Raw genomic sequence first — 17,316 nt, 5'->3', positions numbered from 1 at the left:
CTTGTATCTTTCAGTTTGGGACCGCAGGCTAGGATGGTGTCTTTGGTTTTAAAGTGTGCTAATTTAACAATGATAGGACGTTTTTTTCAGCATTAAATTTACCTAAACGGTGAGCACGCTCGATGCTGGTGGGGTCTATCTCGATGTCAAGTTCATTCGAACAGAATGACAAGACTTGTGTTTCAGATTCTGCCCAGGATTCATTTTCAGTGTCTTCAAGGCCTAGGAAGAGCAAATTGTTTCGTCGCATTCGATTACTGGTATCAATACTTGCGGCCTTTAAGACTGCTATTTCATGTTTAAGTTCGCCTGTTTCGTTCAGGTTGGTGTGTATGCTCAGGTTCTGTTGGGATGTTTCCAGCGCAAGCACGCGGTTTGTTAGTGAGGATATTAACTTTTCATGGGTTATTTGGGTAGTACGTAGCTGTTTCAGCTCAGTACTGAAGGCTGCGTGTTGTTCCTCAAGGCGCTGCAGAGCGTCCAGGATAGCTTTATCATCCTTCTTGGGAGGGCCTGGGTTAAGTTCCACATCACCTGACAGCAAGAGCAATAATCGCGACAACATTCCAAGCGCCAGCATATCACAACTAAGACGCATAACACCACGCCAGTCGACAAAATTGGGACACGACACCGCGACAAGGCAGCGGTTGCTACTTCGGTATTCTTTACAAGGTAAGTAAACAACCTGGAACGGGAGGATGGCCGTAAACATGGTGCAGCGAACGGTGTCGGGCCCCAAGTGGCTGGCGCAGCCACTTTGCTTAAGTAGTGCCCGATCCGGTCTTCAAAAGAAAAACTATGCCAAAGGAAATGTTCCTGAAAGGTGTGATTGTGCGAGTGAACGAAAAAGGCTTTATGATGGACGACTTAGTTATTGATTGGTACCGTCGGGTGTGGCTTTCGAGGCCAAGGGCATCCCTCAAAAATCGCAATCCGAACCTCCTCGTGCTGGACTCATTTCGCGGCCACCTTACAGCGAAAGTGAAGGCAGAGCTCCGAAAAGAAGATACAGATATGCTGGTGATTCCCGGCGGTCTGACAGGGCAGCTGCAGCCGCTAGACGTTGGCATTAACAAGCCATTCAAGGACTTGCTCCAGCGTGAGTGCAACGAGTGGCTGGCGGCAGAAGGGCGGGAACTTACGCCAATGGGGCGCGTGAAGAGAGCCTCCCTGGCGGCTGTGAGCGGGTGGGTGATTTCCGCTTGGGAGGCCGTTCCACGCGATGTCGTGGTGCGGTCATTTAGGAAGTCCGGGCTTTCCATAGAGGACGATGTGCTGTGGGATCGCAGCAGCGACAACGACGACGATGACAGCAGTACCACTGAAGATGACTCAAGTGAGGATGAATAGCCCATCTATGCAATAAATGTTCATTTTTGAAGCGCTCCACCGGTGTTTTTTTTTCGGACATGCGATTGCAGGGGTCGACTTACATTCACGTCGACTTTTTTTTTTGGACATGCGATTTGGGGGGGTCGACTTACATTCGAGCAGACTTACAATCGTGTAAATACGGTACTTGGCGAAGTCAGTGGTTTTCTATGTTTCAGGAATGGCACTATGACGACTTTCTTCCACTCCTTAGGTATTTTTCCTTCTGTGAATATTTTGTTAAAAAAATTCAAGAGTGCCTCTATGGCAGGCTGGGAAAGATGGGAAAGCATTTGATAGTGTATCTGGTCGGGTCCTGGAGCAGTTTTTTTGCCGACAGACAGTACAGTATTGAATTCTTAGAGAGTGATTAAATTGTTGTATTGCTGGTTTGCAGCTCCACTTGTTGGAAGTCTGTTTTTCGGCAATACTTTTGTATTTCAGGAATGACTGCGTATAGTCAGATGAACTAGAAACTGCAGCCAAGTGTTCCCCCAAAATGTCTGCCTGTTCCCCTATGCTTGTTTGTATGCCAGGTGTTGTCAAAAGAGGAATCGTGAATGGTGAGAAGTTGCCATTCAATTTCCTAACCTGTTCCCACATTTTTTTTATTTGACAGCTTATAGATGAAATGTAACTCTGCCAAGAGGCTTCCTCGGCACTACGACGGATGTACCGAGCTTTTGCTCTTGCCTTTTTAAAACGTAAGAGGTTCTCATGTGTAGGGTACCTGCAAAATTTGCCCCAAGCTTTATTTTGTTGTTTTTTTTTATTCCTTGCATTCCATTGTCCACCACACTTTGTGTTTTTGCCGCGCCACTCCTGAAGACCGAGGAATAGCTAAGTGTGCGGCAGTAGTTATACAGTTCGTGAACATTTCGTTTAACTCATCGATACTGAGGTTTTCTAAAACTATATATTCTAAATAGGCTTGAGCTCTAAAATTTCCCCGTCTGCTAAATGGAGCTTCCATCTTCGCTGTTTAGATGGGACGATTTTTGGTGCGGATGTCCAACTTATTAACACAGGAAGGTGATCACTGCCATATGGGTTGTCGATAACATACCATCTAAAATCGTTAAAAACAAATGGTGAACTAGAAGACAAATCTAAACAGCTCATATTGCCTGAGGTTTGAGAGCAGTATGTGGCCTTTTCCGTGTTTAAAAGACATATATTGTTTGTGAGAATAAAATCTTCGATTGTTTGTCCCCTAGAGTCGCAGCGCTCGCTTCCCCAAAAAGGGGAGTGAGCGTTAAAATCCCCAACTACCAGACATGGCTCTGGAAGTTCATCTATCAGTTCTTGTAGGTCATGGACTCTTAATGTAAAGTGTGGAGGAATGTATACGGAACAGATTATTAGTGTTTTGTACCTGACGATGCTGACTGCTATCGCCTCAAGTTTTTTTTTGAGCTTGATTTCTTGGGCAGGGACGCCGCTTTGAACGACAATCGCGACGCTTCCCGAGTCGATTTGCCTGCTCTCGATCGCATCTAAAAGTTTTATAATGTTTTAGGATATGCACATGTTGTGGACCAAGATTAGTCTCCTGAAGACATAAAACTATTTGTAACATTGACCCTAAAATATGTGTTATGTCCCCGTAATTCAGCATAAGTCCTCTGTAATTCCACTGAATTAAAAAAGCCATGTCTATGTTTTTGAGAGTAAATGAAAGGGGATTTAATTATGTGGTGGGCCCGTTATGAGGGGCCTGTCTTTTTTTCACTCAGGAGAGCTATTCTGCCACTGTAAAGCGGGTGGACTGCGGGTTATATCCATCACCTTGCCAGAGGTGCTGGAGGACCGCACAGCTGCGGTTGTGTTAGTTTCAGGCCTCTCCCGATGGGGGGAGGTCGTGCGGGATGCTGACCCATGAACCGGCGCTCCCTGCTTTGGCAATGACAGGGCAGCTTTCGCTGACCCTGCCTGGGGCGTGGATGGCCCTGCCATAGGCTCTGTGAAATCGGCCTTGGCAGGTGCCGGAGTGCTGTGTGGTGCTACGCCCCTGCGCACCACATCAGCGAAGTTTTTTTTTGCTGTGAAGGAGAATGTGTTTGTAAGCGCAAAACGCCTTCTCGCTTCTTTAAATGAAATGCTTTCCTTTGTCTTTATGGTGATTATCTCTTTTTCTTTCTTCCAGGACGGACATGCCCTGGAGTATGCAGCATGGTCTCCTTCGCAGTTTGCACAGCGTGGGGCTGCGTCACATCTATCAGATTGGTGATCATTTGAAGCACATTTTGCGCAAGTTTTGTGACCCCGGTCGCTCTGTGAGCCGTGGCCGAACCTTTGACAATTGAAACATCTGCGAGGGTTGGGTATGTATGGTCTTACATTCACTTTCAAATATCCCACGTCGATTGTGTCGGGCAATGTGCTGGTGTTGAACGTGAGGATCAAGTGTTTTGTGTCTTTCCTTATTGTCCTTCCGGATTTTGATTCGGTGCACATCTATGAAGTCTTGGTCGGTGAGCCCTTCGAGCATTTCTTTTTCAGTGATGTGAACAAAATAATTTTCGGATATTACGCCTCGGACAGTGTTAAGTGAGCGGTGAGAAGTCACGGAGACAGGGATTTCCCCTATGGACGTTAGGTTGGAGAGCTCGGAGTGTTGGACATTGTCGCACAGTTAGAGCAATAAATCGTCGCTGGCCATTTTTGAGACCTTGCAGCTAATGCCTAAGGTTTCTGTCAAGCACTTTGACACAATGAAGGGAGATATTATTCTTGCCTGCTTATCTTGTTCTTCACTGTAGATCCCGTGATATTTGGGAAAAGTTACTTTTCTTTTCTAAAAGAATTCGTCTGCCTCGTTCCGCCCTCTTTTGAGAGAGCGATCTGGTTTCGAAAGTAGGGGAGCCATAAAAAAATTTGTTTTTCGGTCATGGTGCCAACCACCCACCACCAAGTCCAACAAAGGGAAGGGACAGGAACTTGAAAGCAAGTCCTGCCCACGCCAGCTGTACACCTCAACTATAACCAAATATGATGCAACTCAGGGTAATTGGTCACACAAGGTTAACCCTCGCTGCCAGGAAAAAGGGAAAACCAAGAAGTGAATAGGAGACAGGAGAGTTGTGAGAAAGAGATAGGAAAGTGTAAGATGGAGGGGAAAATAGGAAAAGGCGACTGCCGCATCCCCCCCAAGTCAGGTCAGGCCGGAGGTGCCGTCTACAGGAAGCTGGGGCCAAAGTGGTGTGTTGCCTCTGCTGAGGGGCCTTAAGGGTCCAAACGCTCGGCATCGGCTCAACCACCAGGATCCCCTTTTCCCCGGACACGGCGATGCCATGCACGGCTAGGCACGGGTGCTCGGGTCCGTGGTGATGCACTGTTCACCACCATCCCCTTGCGGGGATATCCCTGCGGATGCTCGGGAACCCGTGGTGTCGCCACTCACCAACGCCTGAAACCTGCAGACACCCCCCTGCGGGGTCAAGGAATGAAGGAAGCCCTTCACGACATTCCTAGCATATATACGTGTGCGGACAACACTTCAGCGATAGGCAGAGACACTGAGCGTCTCTGAAACCAGCGCCCCAAGTTCTCCAAAGGATCTAAGAATTAGGGGTGAAACTCACACAGAAGATCTGCGAGTAGTCCAGACAGTCTCTTGTTAACTTTAGTCTTTAAGGTCAATGCAGCTGCACTCCACGCATTGAAGAAAAACACAGAAGCCATCATTCAAGCATCCAAGCCCAAGGAGTCTGTGAGCAGAGTAAAATCCTGCACTGGACTCCTCTTGCATTGTGGAAAATTTCTCCTAACCCTATCCATACTCATGGCATCCTTATATCCACTGCTACACAAGAACAGCTGCTGGAGGTGGACCGATGAGGAACAAAAAGCTTTCGTCAAGACCAAAGACGTCATCCCGAAAGCAAAAGTGTTGCTGCAATATGACCCATAAAAGAACTTGGGAGCTTGCTATATGTCACCACATAATTTTGGTGCAGTGCTTTTACAACTGACTGAATCCTCACACCATCACCATCATCATCATCAGCCTCACTACGCCCACTGCAGGGTAAAGGCCTCTCCCATGTCTCTCCAATTAAGCCTGTCCTTTTCCAGCTGCACCCGCCGGATGCCCGCAAACTTCTTAATCTCGTCCGCCCACTTAACTTTCTGCCGCCCCTGCTACACTTGCCTTCCCTTGGAATCCGCTCCGTTCTCTCGTTTATCGTTTTTTCATTCCTTGTACTACGATGGCTCCCCGTTCACAGCTGATCGCATCGCCCCTGCCCATCATGTTTCATCCCGGTCTGATCATTCCCACAAAGTGCAACCCATCTTCGCACGAACACTGAAATATCAAACATCACCCTTACTATTATCTATGGCAGAGTGGAACTCGTTACCGGCTGACATAGTTTCTGAAACTGAGTTATCACATTTCCAAACAAAACTTTCATCGCACCTTGGCCTACAAAATTCCCCGTGATATTTTCAGTATTGTTGAAGCATTAAGTCTCATACGCTCAACCTATGTATCTTTCAGCGACTGCAGTGATGTGTACTTGCAATTTGTATATATAGTTATTCTTTGTATTTGTTAACTACTGTGTGCCAATAATCTGTATTGTGTTGTTTTCATGCCCTCCCCCCCTATGTAATGCCCACTTGGGCCTTTAGGGTATTTAAATAAATAAATAAATAAAATACCCTTAAAGGACCAACGGTTATCTTGCCTTCACATCACTGAAGTGAAACTGCTCGCAGCTGGGAAAGGAATTACTAGCTGTAATTTCTGGTATTATGCACTTCAGAGAATGTCTGCTAAGCTCACTCTTTGTCCTGATCCTTGAGTGCAAGTTGCTAGTGGGCATCTTTCGATGAGACAAGGACATTCCACTCATGGCGGCTTCAAGGCACCAATGCTCGGCACTCCCTCTTGAAGCTTACACGTATATCACTGAGCCGCTACAAGTTACAACAACGCCTAAGTGGGAAAGCAAATGCTACAAGCAGCTTGCCACTGAGCATGCTATATACAAAGATACACCAGAGCTGCCAAAGCTGTTCATCTCATTCTCACGGCTGGAAGAGCTGACAGTGGCAGTCAAGCAACTGCAACAGTACCCTCACTAGCAGTGAACAAACTCTAAGCCAAGTGCTGCAGTGGGTGAAAGGAGGATAGCCAGAAGACATCCCGGTCATCATGCCACCTCCTGCACAGAATCATATCTTCGACCTCCAATATGAGACCCACCAGGGGATGGTTATCATGCAAAGCATGGCAAGGCCATTGGTCTGGTGGTCTAGGGTGCATGCTGAGACAGAAGACTGTGCTCGACGATGTGCACAGTGCCTGAAGATTTCTGATATGCTACAAAAGGCAGAATCAGTACTCTGTCTGAGCAAAGTAAATACTGGGAACCCATGTACCTGGGCTATGCAGGACACTTCAAGGGAAAGATGTTTCTTGTACTAGTAGATGCCAGCGGCGGGCAAATGCCCTTATTTTTGCCTTTCCTCCCTCACCTTCGTCACTAAATCCTTGGCCCTCCCTCACCCTCTGTTCGTTGTAACCCTCACCCTCGCCCTCACAAAAGGCACTGTTAACATTCGAGTTACTTTTCCTTATTACAGATATGTGTCGAATTACTGAGCCTCACTAGGTGCAAACTACTGTTCACTGCGTCTGCTTTCCGCTGTGTCGAGCCGCATGGATCCTGCTTAGCACTTCGAAGTCCTCAGTAGATTGGCTGCAAAAAATAACACAGAGACCATGGTCATGCTGTACACGATCACTGGTAGAGCCGGATCAGTCTGGTACATATGGCAGCGGCTAAAATGAACTGTGCCGGGAGATTCTGTGAAGAGTGCAAAAAAATTCTCACAAAGCCCTAAGAAGCAAATTAGAAGAGAGGGCCAGTAGAATATACACTGCGATAGTTAATCGGGCTGATCTGCCCAACACTGCACACTCCACAACTTTGGAGGGGGAAGACTGACAAATTGCTCTACTCTATGTGTAGAACATGGGAGATCGAAACTGCTGAACGGTGCTAGGGGTAATGCCCGATTAGCCACTGACCAGAGGCATGGGGCACACGCAGCAGATTGAACTACAAAAAAATGGCCCCCAATTTATCTGGTTCAGTTAAATGTGAATTGGTGTGCCAGCATGTTTGCCCTTGTTTAGCTTTGTTTATCTCTGTTTAGCTTTTTATAAGCTTGAAAATTCGAGTAGCATCCAAACATTCTTGGAGTCATTCCTTGGCTTTCCTCTTGCGATAAGCCGCATGAGCTACTCGAGGTTTGAGTCACCGTTCCCCATGTTTGGCGGTCTCTAAATACACTTGTACATGTCTCTATACTGCACGCTCCTCCTGCGACTTCATCATTCACCCCTTCTTTCTTCCTCTAGAACTGTCTCTGCATCCCATTTAGCAAGTTGGTACTGTCTTTGCCACTCTGCCTTGGCTTGCCGCCTCGTTATATCCACTGAATCAGTTGACTCACATTGGCACTCTCTTCTTTTGCACTGGTGCTCAACTCACCATGTACGTCATTCCGCTTCATAACCGGCCAAAGGATTGGAAGCACCCATGATTTGCTTCAGTGCACATTCATTCGGCGACTTCATCCTTAGCTTATTTCTGGCATCTGCATGTGCTAGCAACCCTGTTTCTCACTCTTCATCTTCATGCCCTCTCTCCAGTAAGCTGCAGCTGGAGTGACACTCTTCCAAGCTTATCTGAGCTTCCTCCCATTGGCTGCAGCTGGCACGATGCTCCTCCCAGTTTACTCAAGTTGCTTCGAGGCTTCGTCCGCACATCACAGCTTTTTCGTTAGTGACCTATTTAGTGCTAGCACACTAAAAACATTATATTTAATCAAGTTGTAACAAATGACTACAGTCAAGCCCACTTATAACGAACCTGGAGGTCACGCGGATTCCATTCGCTATATCTGTTATTCGTTGTAAGTGGACTCTCTGTATAACAGTCATCAAAAATACTAAGGCCGTCAAAAGTGGCATTCATTTCTTAAAACACTGCATTATGCGCACCTACTTGTGCAAAGCAGTGCCTACTGCAGCTCTTTCTAGGCTCTCCAGGGTGGTTATTTTATCCTTGCCAAGACCCTTGCTGCCAACTATCAACTTTAGGGATGGGATATATCTAATTGTGGTTGAAGCGTCCACGGAAGCTGGCGGCAAGTCGGCCACATAAATCAGATTCCTGTTGGTAGGGGACTCCCTGTACTTGGCGTTCAACAGGTTCATCAGAGCACGCGGCTCTGCGATTTTTTGGTCCACAGGAACGTAGTCACCCGAGGAAACATCTGGACAGCGAGACATTCAAAGTTCTCAAATCACTGCTGTTAGTTGATCCACAACCATGGTCAGTAGATTCGCATTCGGCAATCCCCCTGTTACACTCGCACTGCACTTCTTCCACTTGGAATGCTTTGTCGAGCTGGCGAACACGCAGGCAATGACCGCGCTTGTAGGCCATCGGCGCGGGCTTGGCTGGCAATTACTGTTTCAATACCGCCATTTTATCGCATTTTTAGGCCGACATGTTTATCTGGGGTGGAGTCACGAGGATTGAGAGACAGTTTGATTTTCCGCGGTTCGTGAAAACGCAACCTCTTCAACTTCGGGGAGGATTTTGCGGCATCTCCTTGTTAGCTAAGCTGAGTGGTGGGACTAAAGTTTTTCGTTGTATCTGAGATGAATTGCCATTGCCCTAATGCATATTTTTAAGGTAGCACCGCACCTATTGATAATAAGCGAGTGTTCGTTACATCTGCAGCCATTATAAGTGGGCTCGACTGTATCACATATAGTGCTAAAGAGTAACAACGTAATTTCCAAAAGGCAAGGCAGTGGAGCATAGACGACTAACAACTTACCAAGTCGCATAGATAAGGAAAAAGAAGGTATGGTGAAACTAACCTATGAGTAATACCGGTGTAATGATTAAAAAAAGATGCATAAATGTGATGCGACTGAACGAAACTAAACTAAGGACAAGATGAGATGCAGAGATCGAGCCACACAGACAAAGAAAGGGTTTGGGAGAGCACAGGGATCGCAAGGAACAGTACCGGGCTGCAGGTGATAGCCGTGGGGCAGATGTGGTGTCACAAATGCCAGCGGTCTCGGGCCGTGCATCATTGGGGCCAGCATCAGTGCACTCAATGTATCAGACCCCGGAAGTAGAATCGCTTGCCTGCCACATCCCTGGCTAGTTTCACTGTCATCGCACATACCGACTTCTACCAAGCGATCTGCCCAGCCTGCGCTTTTCCTGCTGCCACGTCCTCGCGGTAAAGAAATTCGATCAAAAGGAACGACGCACAAACTCTGAAGCTAGGTCTCGTCTCGAAAGGAAAGCGAAGAGTTCACGGGAGAGACTGAACACAGTGAAAGACACACGTATGTAAGAACGCTGACTTGCAACTGAAGATTTATTTCATACAATGAGGTGCAGAAATGCGGAGGGCAACAAAGGACATGATTGCATAGGGGGCGAGACCTCACAACAAAAGTGCGGGACAAAACCCCAAACACGTGGCACTTCTCTACAATAGCCTGCTCCAAAAAAACGTTGCCTAACCCACCGAGGCAGGGCAGGCCTGGGGAGGGGTTGGATGAGGAGGAAAAAACTAAAAATTATGGGGGTATGGCGCTCGGCTGCTGGCCCGAAAGACGCGGGTTCGATCCCGGCCACGGCGGTCGAATTTCGATGATGGCGAAATTCTAGAATCCCGTGTGCTGTGCGATGTCAGTGCACGTTAAAGAACCCCAGGTGGTCGAAATTTCCGGAGTCCTTCACTACGGCGTCTCTCATAGCCTGAGTTGCTTTGGAACGTTAAACCCCCATAAACCAAACCAAAAATTATAGGGGGGGGGGGCACAACCTGGATAGACCACAACCCCAGAAAGCAAGAACAGCGACTGAGAAAATTTAGAGGCGATCAACAGGACTGATGCGGAGGAAATGCAATCACATTCTTTTCATCGCCAACCTAAAACATTCTATTCCAAATCTGCATCTGATATACAAAGAAAGCCATCTTTTTCTCTAGTGGTTCCTTTCTGCGCTCCTTTGTCATCTCTGGTTCTTTGTTAGCTCCGCCTGTGGTAACTACGCAAACCGTGTAACGTTAACAGATTGCGAGGAGTCCTCATACCACTGCCGCCGCAGTGGTGCAGTGATTAAACAATGCGCCACAGCATCAGCAAGTAGCTGTTTCAAACACAGCCATAGGCTGGGCTTGTGAGACCCAGGCTGTGCGTCCAAGGCCAGGAAAGCAGGCCTCGAACGCTCCACTGAAAAATCGGAGCTTATGGACTTCCACAAAAATAAATTAAACGTGCCCTTGACGACAGTCATTATACAAGGCATGGAAATCAGAGGTCCAGGAGATTAGGATCCTGGGGATCAGGCTGCAAACGGACTCGGGCAACGCCTCCATGATAAATAAATTTAAATGAGCAGTCCACCAAACTGCCAGACTAATATACAGAATTACTACTAGAAAAAGAGGCATGAAAGAACACGACCTCTTCAAGCTAACAGCCTTCATCATAAGCAAAATTACATACTCGGTCCCGTACCTAAGACTCAGAAGGGACGAGGTGGAAAGAGTCGACGTCATCACCAGAATGGCTTATTAAACAGCCATGGGCGTGCCTCACTCGACTCCCAACGAGGAGCTTCTTAAATTCGGGGTCCACAATACCTACGAGGAACTGAAGGAAGCTCAACAAACTGCCCAAATAAGGCGCCTGTCTAGCAACCTCGCCGGCAGGAGAATACTCGACAGGCTGGGGATTGAAGGTCAACCCTTACAAGATCCCCCCCAAGTTATCCCAAGCAACATCCGAAAGAGGATCACCGTCAAACCTCTCCCCCGAAATATGAACCCTCACGCACTCCAAGGCCGAAAAGAAGCAGAGCGAAGAGCCTGCACAAGAACCTGAACCGACTGCAGGATGTCCTCTACGTCGATGCCGCAGAAGACACGGAGAACCAGAACAAGTACTCTGTATGCGGAGTAACACACCCCAGCAATCAACCAGCAAGACTGGCTATGGTGGAGAAAGTTTCCACCTCTAGACCGCTGGTCACGGAGGAGGCTGCCATCGCCCCGGCCATTGCCTTTACAGACGCCACTACCATAGTAAGCGACTCGACGTTGGCGATCAGCAACTTCGCTAGAGGTAGGGTCACCGGTCCCGCCGCTCAAATACTCACAGAAATAAGAGACTCTTGTCACTTGAAAGATATTGAACTCATATGGACCCCTGTTCACGTGGGGAATCCGGGAAATGAGGCTCCCACCAACACGCTCGAGAATTAGCCGACCGAGCGGTGGCGCAAAAGTCAAGAATCGGAACCATTCAATGAGCCACTCATATCATACTAAGAGCTCACAGCACATTACAAAGCATTAAAAAGAACACTCCCAGCACCCCATAAAACACTGACCAGACAACAGGCCATGTGGCGACTACTACAGACGGGGACCCTCCCCAACCCAAACTACATATCTAAATTCACAAATTTTATTTATTTATTTATTTATTTATTTATTTATTTATACATACTGCAGCGCAATTATATGCGCTATGGCAGGAGTGGGAAAACACAAAAATGCAAGGAAACAAAAATGCAGCAAAATGTACAAAGTGAGCACTACAAAAAGTTAAAATCACAAATGAAATATCAAACAAGAAAGGAACTGTTAACGACAGGGTAAGAATACACAGCTATTATGCGTCTTCAATGGCAGTAACAAAGTTTTGAAATGGACAAGAACGAATGGACCCGGGTAGAGAATTCCAGGCTTCTATTGAACGGGGAAAAAAACTGAATTTGAACAAATTAGCATGCGCAAAATACGGTAACAAATTAAGCTCGTGATGACTTCTTGTAGATGATAATGGTGCAAAGTTAATGTAGTGGTTAGCTGACAGCCTTACTGAGGAATTGACGACACAATGTAAAAATTTTAATGATTCAGTGTGGCGACGGACAGACAGCGTGGTTAAATTCAATGAGAGAAGTGTAGAAGAAGGTGAGAAATCGCGATCATAACGATGACATATAAAACGCACAGCTTTCTTCTGGACTGCTTCTAACATGTTAATTTCGAATTGCTTGTACGGGTTCCACACTACAGCTGCGTAATCAAGAACAGGGCGGATTAGAGATTTATACAACAGTAGCTTTGTGTCTTTTGGTGAATTGGGTAGCGTGCGTCGTAGATAACCTAGTTTTTTTAGTGCTTTATTACATACGTAATCAATGTGTTTAGACCAAGACATGTTATGCGTGAATATGACACCAAGATATTTGTACTGCGAGACCCTATCCACCACACGGCCATTGAAAGAGTAACTAAAATGGGAAACGGAAGATTTGTTACAAAAGGACATGAGGACGGTTTTGTCGAAATTAATTCTCATTTGCCAGGTACTACACCAACTACAAAACATAGCAAATGACTCTTGGAGGTGACGATGATCATTAGGGCCATTAATTACTTCGTATAAAACGCAGTCATCAGCGTAAAGACGAATGTTAGAAGAAATGTTATGTGGCAAGTCATTTATATATATTAAAAAGAGTAGTGGTCCAAGGACGGAGCCTTGAGGCACACCTGACGTTACATCAACAGCAGTAGAATGAGAAGAATTATAGGATACGAACTGGGAACGAGATGAGAGAAAGCTAGAAATCCAATCAACCAAGTGAGGATTGTTTAGTATAGCATTTAGTTTAGCAAGAAGCTTGGAATGTAGAACAGTATCGAATGCTTTCGAGAAGTCTATAAAAATGGCATCAACTTGGTTACCGACATCGAGGTTATGTAATATATCATGAGCAAATTCTGTTAATTGTGTTACCGTGCTAAAACCGCGCCTAAACCCATGCTGAAAGTTAGATAGCAAATTATTGGATTCAAGAAAAAGCATGATGTGTTTATGAATGATGTGTTCCAACATTTTGCATGACTGTGATGTCAATGAAATCGGTCTATAGTTCGACAAGCACTGTCTATCACCAGATTTGAAAAGAGGGAGCACTTTGGCTAATTTCCAAGAAGAAGGAACTGTAGCGGATGATAAGGACTTGTTGAATATGATGGTCAGATATTTCGAAGACCACATGGAGTAACGAACCAGGAACGCATTATGTATTCCATCTGGGCCGGTACATTTCTTAACGTCGAGGTTTAATACAAGATTTAGGATGCCATCAGTGTTTATGACAGCATCACTGATTGCTGGAGAAGAAATTATATTAGTGAGTGGAGGAATGACGTTGTTATCCGGAACGAACACGAACAGGATATCAATCCCTCCTGCCGCTTTTGTGTTGAGAAAGATAACTTCGACCATATGATATGGGTGTGCCAAGTCCGTAAGCCTCCCCCAAACTCTTGCCTGATCCCTCCAAAGGAGCATGGGATAAGCTAAGGTCCAGCGATGACCCCGACATTCAGTCCAAGGCCGTCGAATGGGCCGGCATCACCAAAGGTCTCCACGGCCTGTGGCATGCTAGCTAACTTGCCTTAATCCCCTACACTTACGCGCAATAAAGTTTTGTCAGCCTAAGCCGAGCAATGTGGAGAAGGAATGTCTCTTGCAAGCCTCATTTTTACACAGACAGTTCTCCGGGAGGCTGTTGTATTTTGCACATATGCCTGCTGTTGTCCACGTCATTTTCAATTTTGCAGAGTCATTCTTGAACCAGCGTCTTCCTCCTCTCCCCTATAGGAGGAGGGGGAGAGAGGAGACGGTAGGCAGGCGGAGACAGTTTTCATGTTCATGGCTTTCCTAATGCTATCGCATTAAAAGCAACGCAAGGAAGATAGGCACAAGAGACGGAAAAACCTATTGTATAGTTGACAAGGTAATTTTAAATAAAATGAAAATACACAGGTTTATTAATATGATAACATTTAGGTTGCCTCCCAAAAAATTTGCAGCTTCTCTGTCATGAAGTTCCCTGTTTCATCGAGAGGTGTCACATGAGTGTTTTGCATCAAGAAACTAAAAAACATTCAAGAGCTTATACTGTTTAAGGTAGCTCACTAACACAACTCTTTCAGGTCCAAGACAGTACCTGAACATCTGTAATCCGAAATTCAAATTCTGCTGCAAAATCTGTTTCACAGTGGACAAAAATTGGTGGATGCCAGCAAGAGAAAAAAGATGGAAGAATATGCATACGAAATGTGCACACAACGAAACCAGAGGAAGGAGTGCACCAGCTCATGGGCTTACCTATACGAGTAGAAGCTGAGACATCCAGCGGGGCGAACAGCAACACCCACTCCATAAGCACCGCCCTTCTCTCTGAAAAATAAACAAAATAGAAGACAAGTATAACAACCATGAACATGTACACCCAAGATGCCAGATGCCATATTTACCCGAATGTAATGCGATCACCATCGTAAAGCAAGGTTTGCTTTTGCGGACATGAAACAGGAAAAAGAAAACGTAGCCGAACGTAACATGACCAGCAAGACCACAGTGTAAAAGAAGTTGGGTAGACGTTTACAAACAAAAGTGCCGCAAAAAATGGCTTTCCTGTAGCTCGACTTCAAAGGAAGGTAAGGTTGCCTTCCAACATAAACATGGTAGTGCTGCTGCTACCACCTAACTGTGCAAAGGTTTCGCATGCCTTTCGTCTTCAAGAGAGGTGCACAAAAGATTCACAGAATAAAATGGTAGGAAGAGCCGCCTCATTATCATGTCGACCATGCGCTTTCGAGGCCGCATCATAAAAACGAAGCTTCTCCCAGTCGCTCAACCACACAGCGAGCAATGCCTCCAAGCATCGGCGGTCATTCATTCTCGGCAGCATTTAAACGAGTTGTACACACGGAGCTGTTGGAAATTTGTGCGGCAGTGCGCGAGTCCAATTTTGCCAAAAAGTGCGTCAGATACCAATACCAAGGAAAGCAGCAACAGTGTGCCTTTTCATGTGCAATTGCGAAAAAAGCTTTCCATGCACCCGAAGCCGATTACTGCTGTTCGTATGCGACATCAGGGACACTGTCAACACTGAGGGTGTCTGTCGAACACGAATAGAACAAAATGCATGCCTTTACGTCTTGCATGTTCTATCTTGTTTCTCCGGAACGATGCGTCGAATTCGCACTCCGAGTGCAAATGCACAATTTCCAGTGACGAGTTTCTCACTACTTCACCGCAGCTATGATGTGTGATGCATCGTGCCTGTCACCTAGTTAAATATTTGTGGCTTGGAGTTCCCACTCGTCGACCAATACGACATTCAAAGTGGTTTTTTGTTTTGTTTTGTTTCCTTTTCACCTCCTGAACTTGAGGACCGACCTGCACGACGCATCAACTAATATGCGAATAAATACAGGACAATGTGCCTTTGCTGCCTCATAATATTGAGTTGTAACACAAAGAGTGACTTTCCACCTCTATATTTTATAAAAGCACTAGCGTTACATTCAAGTGAAATACAGTACACTACACCCATGAAGCATGGAAGAAATGGGAACAAAACAGTGCAACAAATGGACAATGGAACAAAAAAAATTGCTAGCACGGGCACCAAAAAAAATGTGAAATAGGGCTACGAACACTTAAGGATCATGATGAATACTAACATGTGGAAGCCACATCCACAATGCAGACTTGGGATGAAAGGAATGCATCCCTCAGAGTGGTAATGCATGTGACCAAAAGTGAACATAGCCAAGATTTACCTTCCTTTCTTTTTGCAATTTTACTACATCTTGCAGCTTGACATCCTTTCTGATCAGTTTAGGCCCTTGAAACTGGGGACTCATCACACTCTTTTCTGTGTCAAGTTGCTTCGTCTGAGAAATGTAAATGAATTAAACCTTAGATAAGTGCAGCCATAAACTTTGCTTTCTTTGGCTTTTGACAAACATGCCTTGGCACATATATTCTCATTATGTCTGCAGTATTACTATTAATGGCAACTTTTAAAGAAGGTGGTGCAATGTTTGCAGTACGACCAATAAAGCTTGTTTTACTGCATTAAAACAGTTCATAGGTGCAGTTTTTAGTTTTAGTAGCAAAGAATCAAGGACCATTGTGATACCATTTTTGGTCACAACGGTTGGTTACTTAAGGAGTTAATGGCACACTAAAGGCGCGATTATACTCCGACGCAACGCGCGCGCGCGGCACGGCGACGTCACGTCGGCAAAACGCGACCATCTACACTCCGGCGGCGCCTGACCGCCGGTGTGTTCGGCGGCTTCCAGTGCGGTCCGACGGCTCCCGGCGCCGAATGCAGCAGGCTGCATTTCACGCGGGCCACGCCGGTCACCGTCGGCTGACCGGACCGGTTCCTCCTTTCGTCGGGGCCAGTCTCGAGGATGGGCAGCGCTGTTTTGCGAATCCACGACAGCGGGCGTGTCGGACGTTCTGCGCATGCGCTTCTCCAGATGCAGCGGCTGCGTCGTGTCCGAGCACTCGGACTGTAGGCGGGCCAAATTTGCGCCTGATGCGGCGTTGCCGACTTGACGTGGCCGACCGCCGGTGGCGGTCGGCCGAGCGCCGATGACGTCGGAGTATTTTGGCGCCTTAAGGCCTTGCAGCACTAGCAGAAGGAACCAGTCCACAGAGCAAGAAATATCAAGCCTTTTAAAATTGGCATGGAGACAAAACATGCCTATTCTCACAAGAGCCTTGCACTAGCCAGAGCATTCTATATACCACAAAACACCAGGTGTACCCGTTAAAGTAACCAAGATTTTAGAAAGCAAGAAGTCTTTTAGGCGAATGAAATAAATTCAGTGCTGTTGAGAGTTGCAAGGCGTAGCAGGAACTATTTTTCTTTGCTCTGGAAACTTACTCAGTGAAAACAAAGTAGCTAACATTTAAATATTGGCTTTGTGAATAACGTGTCAATGAAGAAGTTGTAGATCGCCTTGAAAAACAGTCGGTTAAAATGT

At 46.2% G+C, this 17,316-nt stretch overlaps 1 protein-coding gene across 1 annotated transcript in view; it reads right to left on the bottom strand.

Annotated features, from left to right (window-relative positions):
• LOC144115794 (uncharacterized) overlaps positions 1-15,582 on the bottom strand; it is a 59,876-nt gene extending 44,294 nt beyond the window's left edge. Inside the window, exon 1 of the mRNA XM_077650287.1 lies at positions 14,633-15,582. Coding sequence (XP_077506413.1) covers positions 14,633-14,775 — 143 coding nt within the window. The 5' untranslated portion in view covers positions 14,776-15,582. The remainder of the gene's footprint in view (positions 1-14,632) is intronic.
• Positions 15,583-17,316: the final 1,734 nt, after the last annotated feature.

The sequence above is a fragment of the Amblyomma americanum genome, chromosome 1 (genome assembly GCF_052857255.1).
Source record: "Amblyomma americanum isolate KBUSLIRL-KWMA chromosome 1, ASM5285725v1, whole genome shotgun sequence".
Lineage (NCBI taxonomy): Eukaryota > Metazoa > Arthropoda > Arachnida > Ixodida > Ixodidae > Amblyomma > Amblyomma americanum.
The sequence above is the reverse complement of the archived record's forward strand: the minus strand, read 5'-3'. Positions and strand labels throughout refer to the sequence as shown.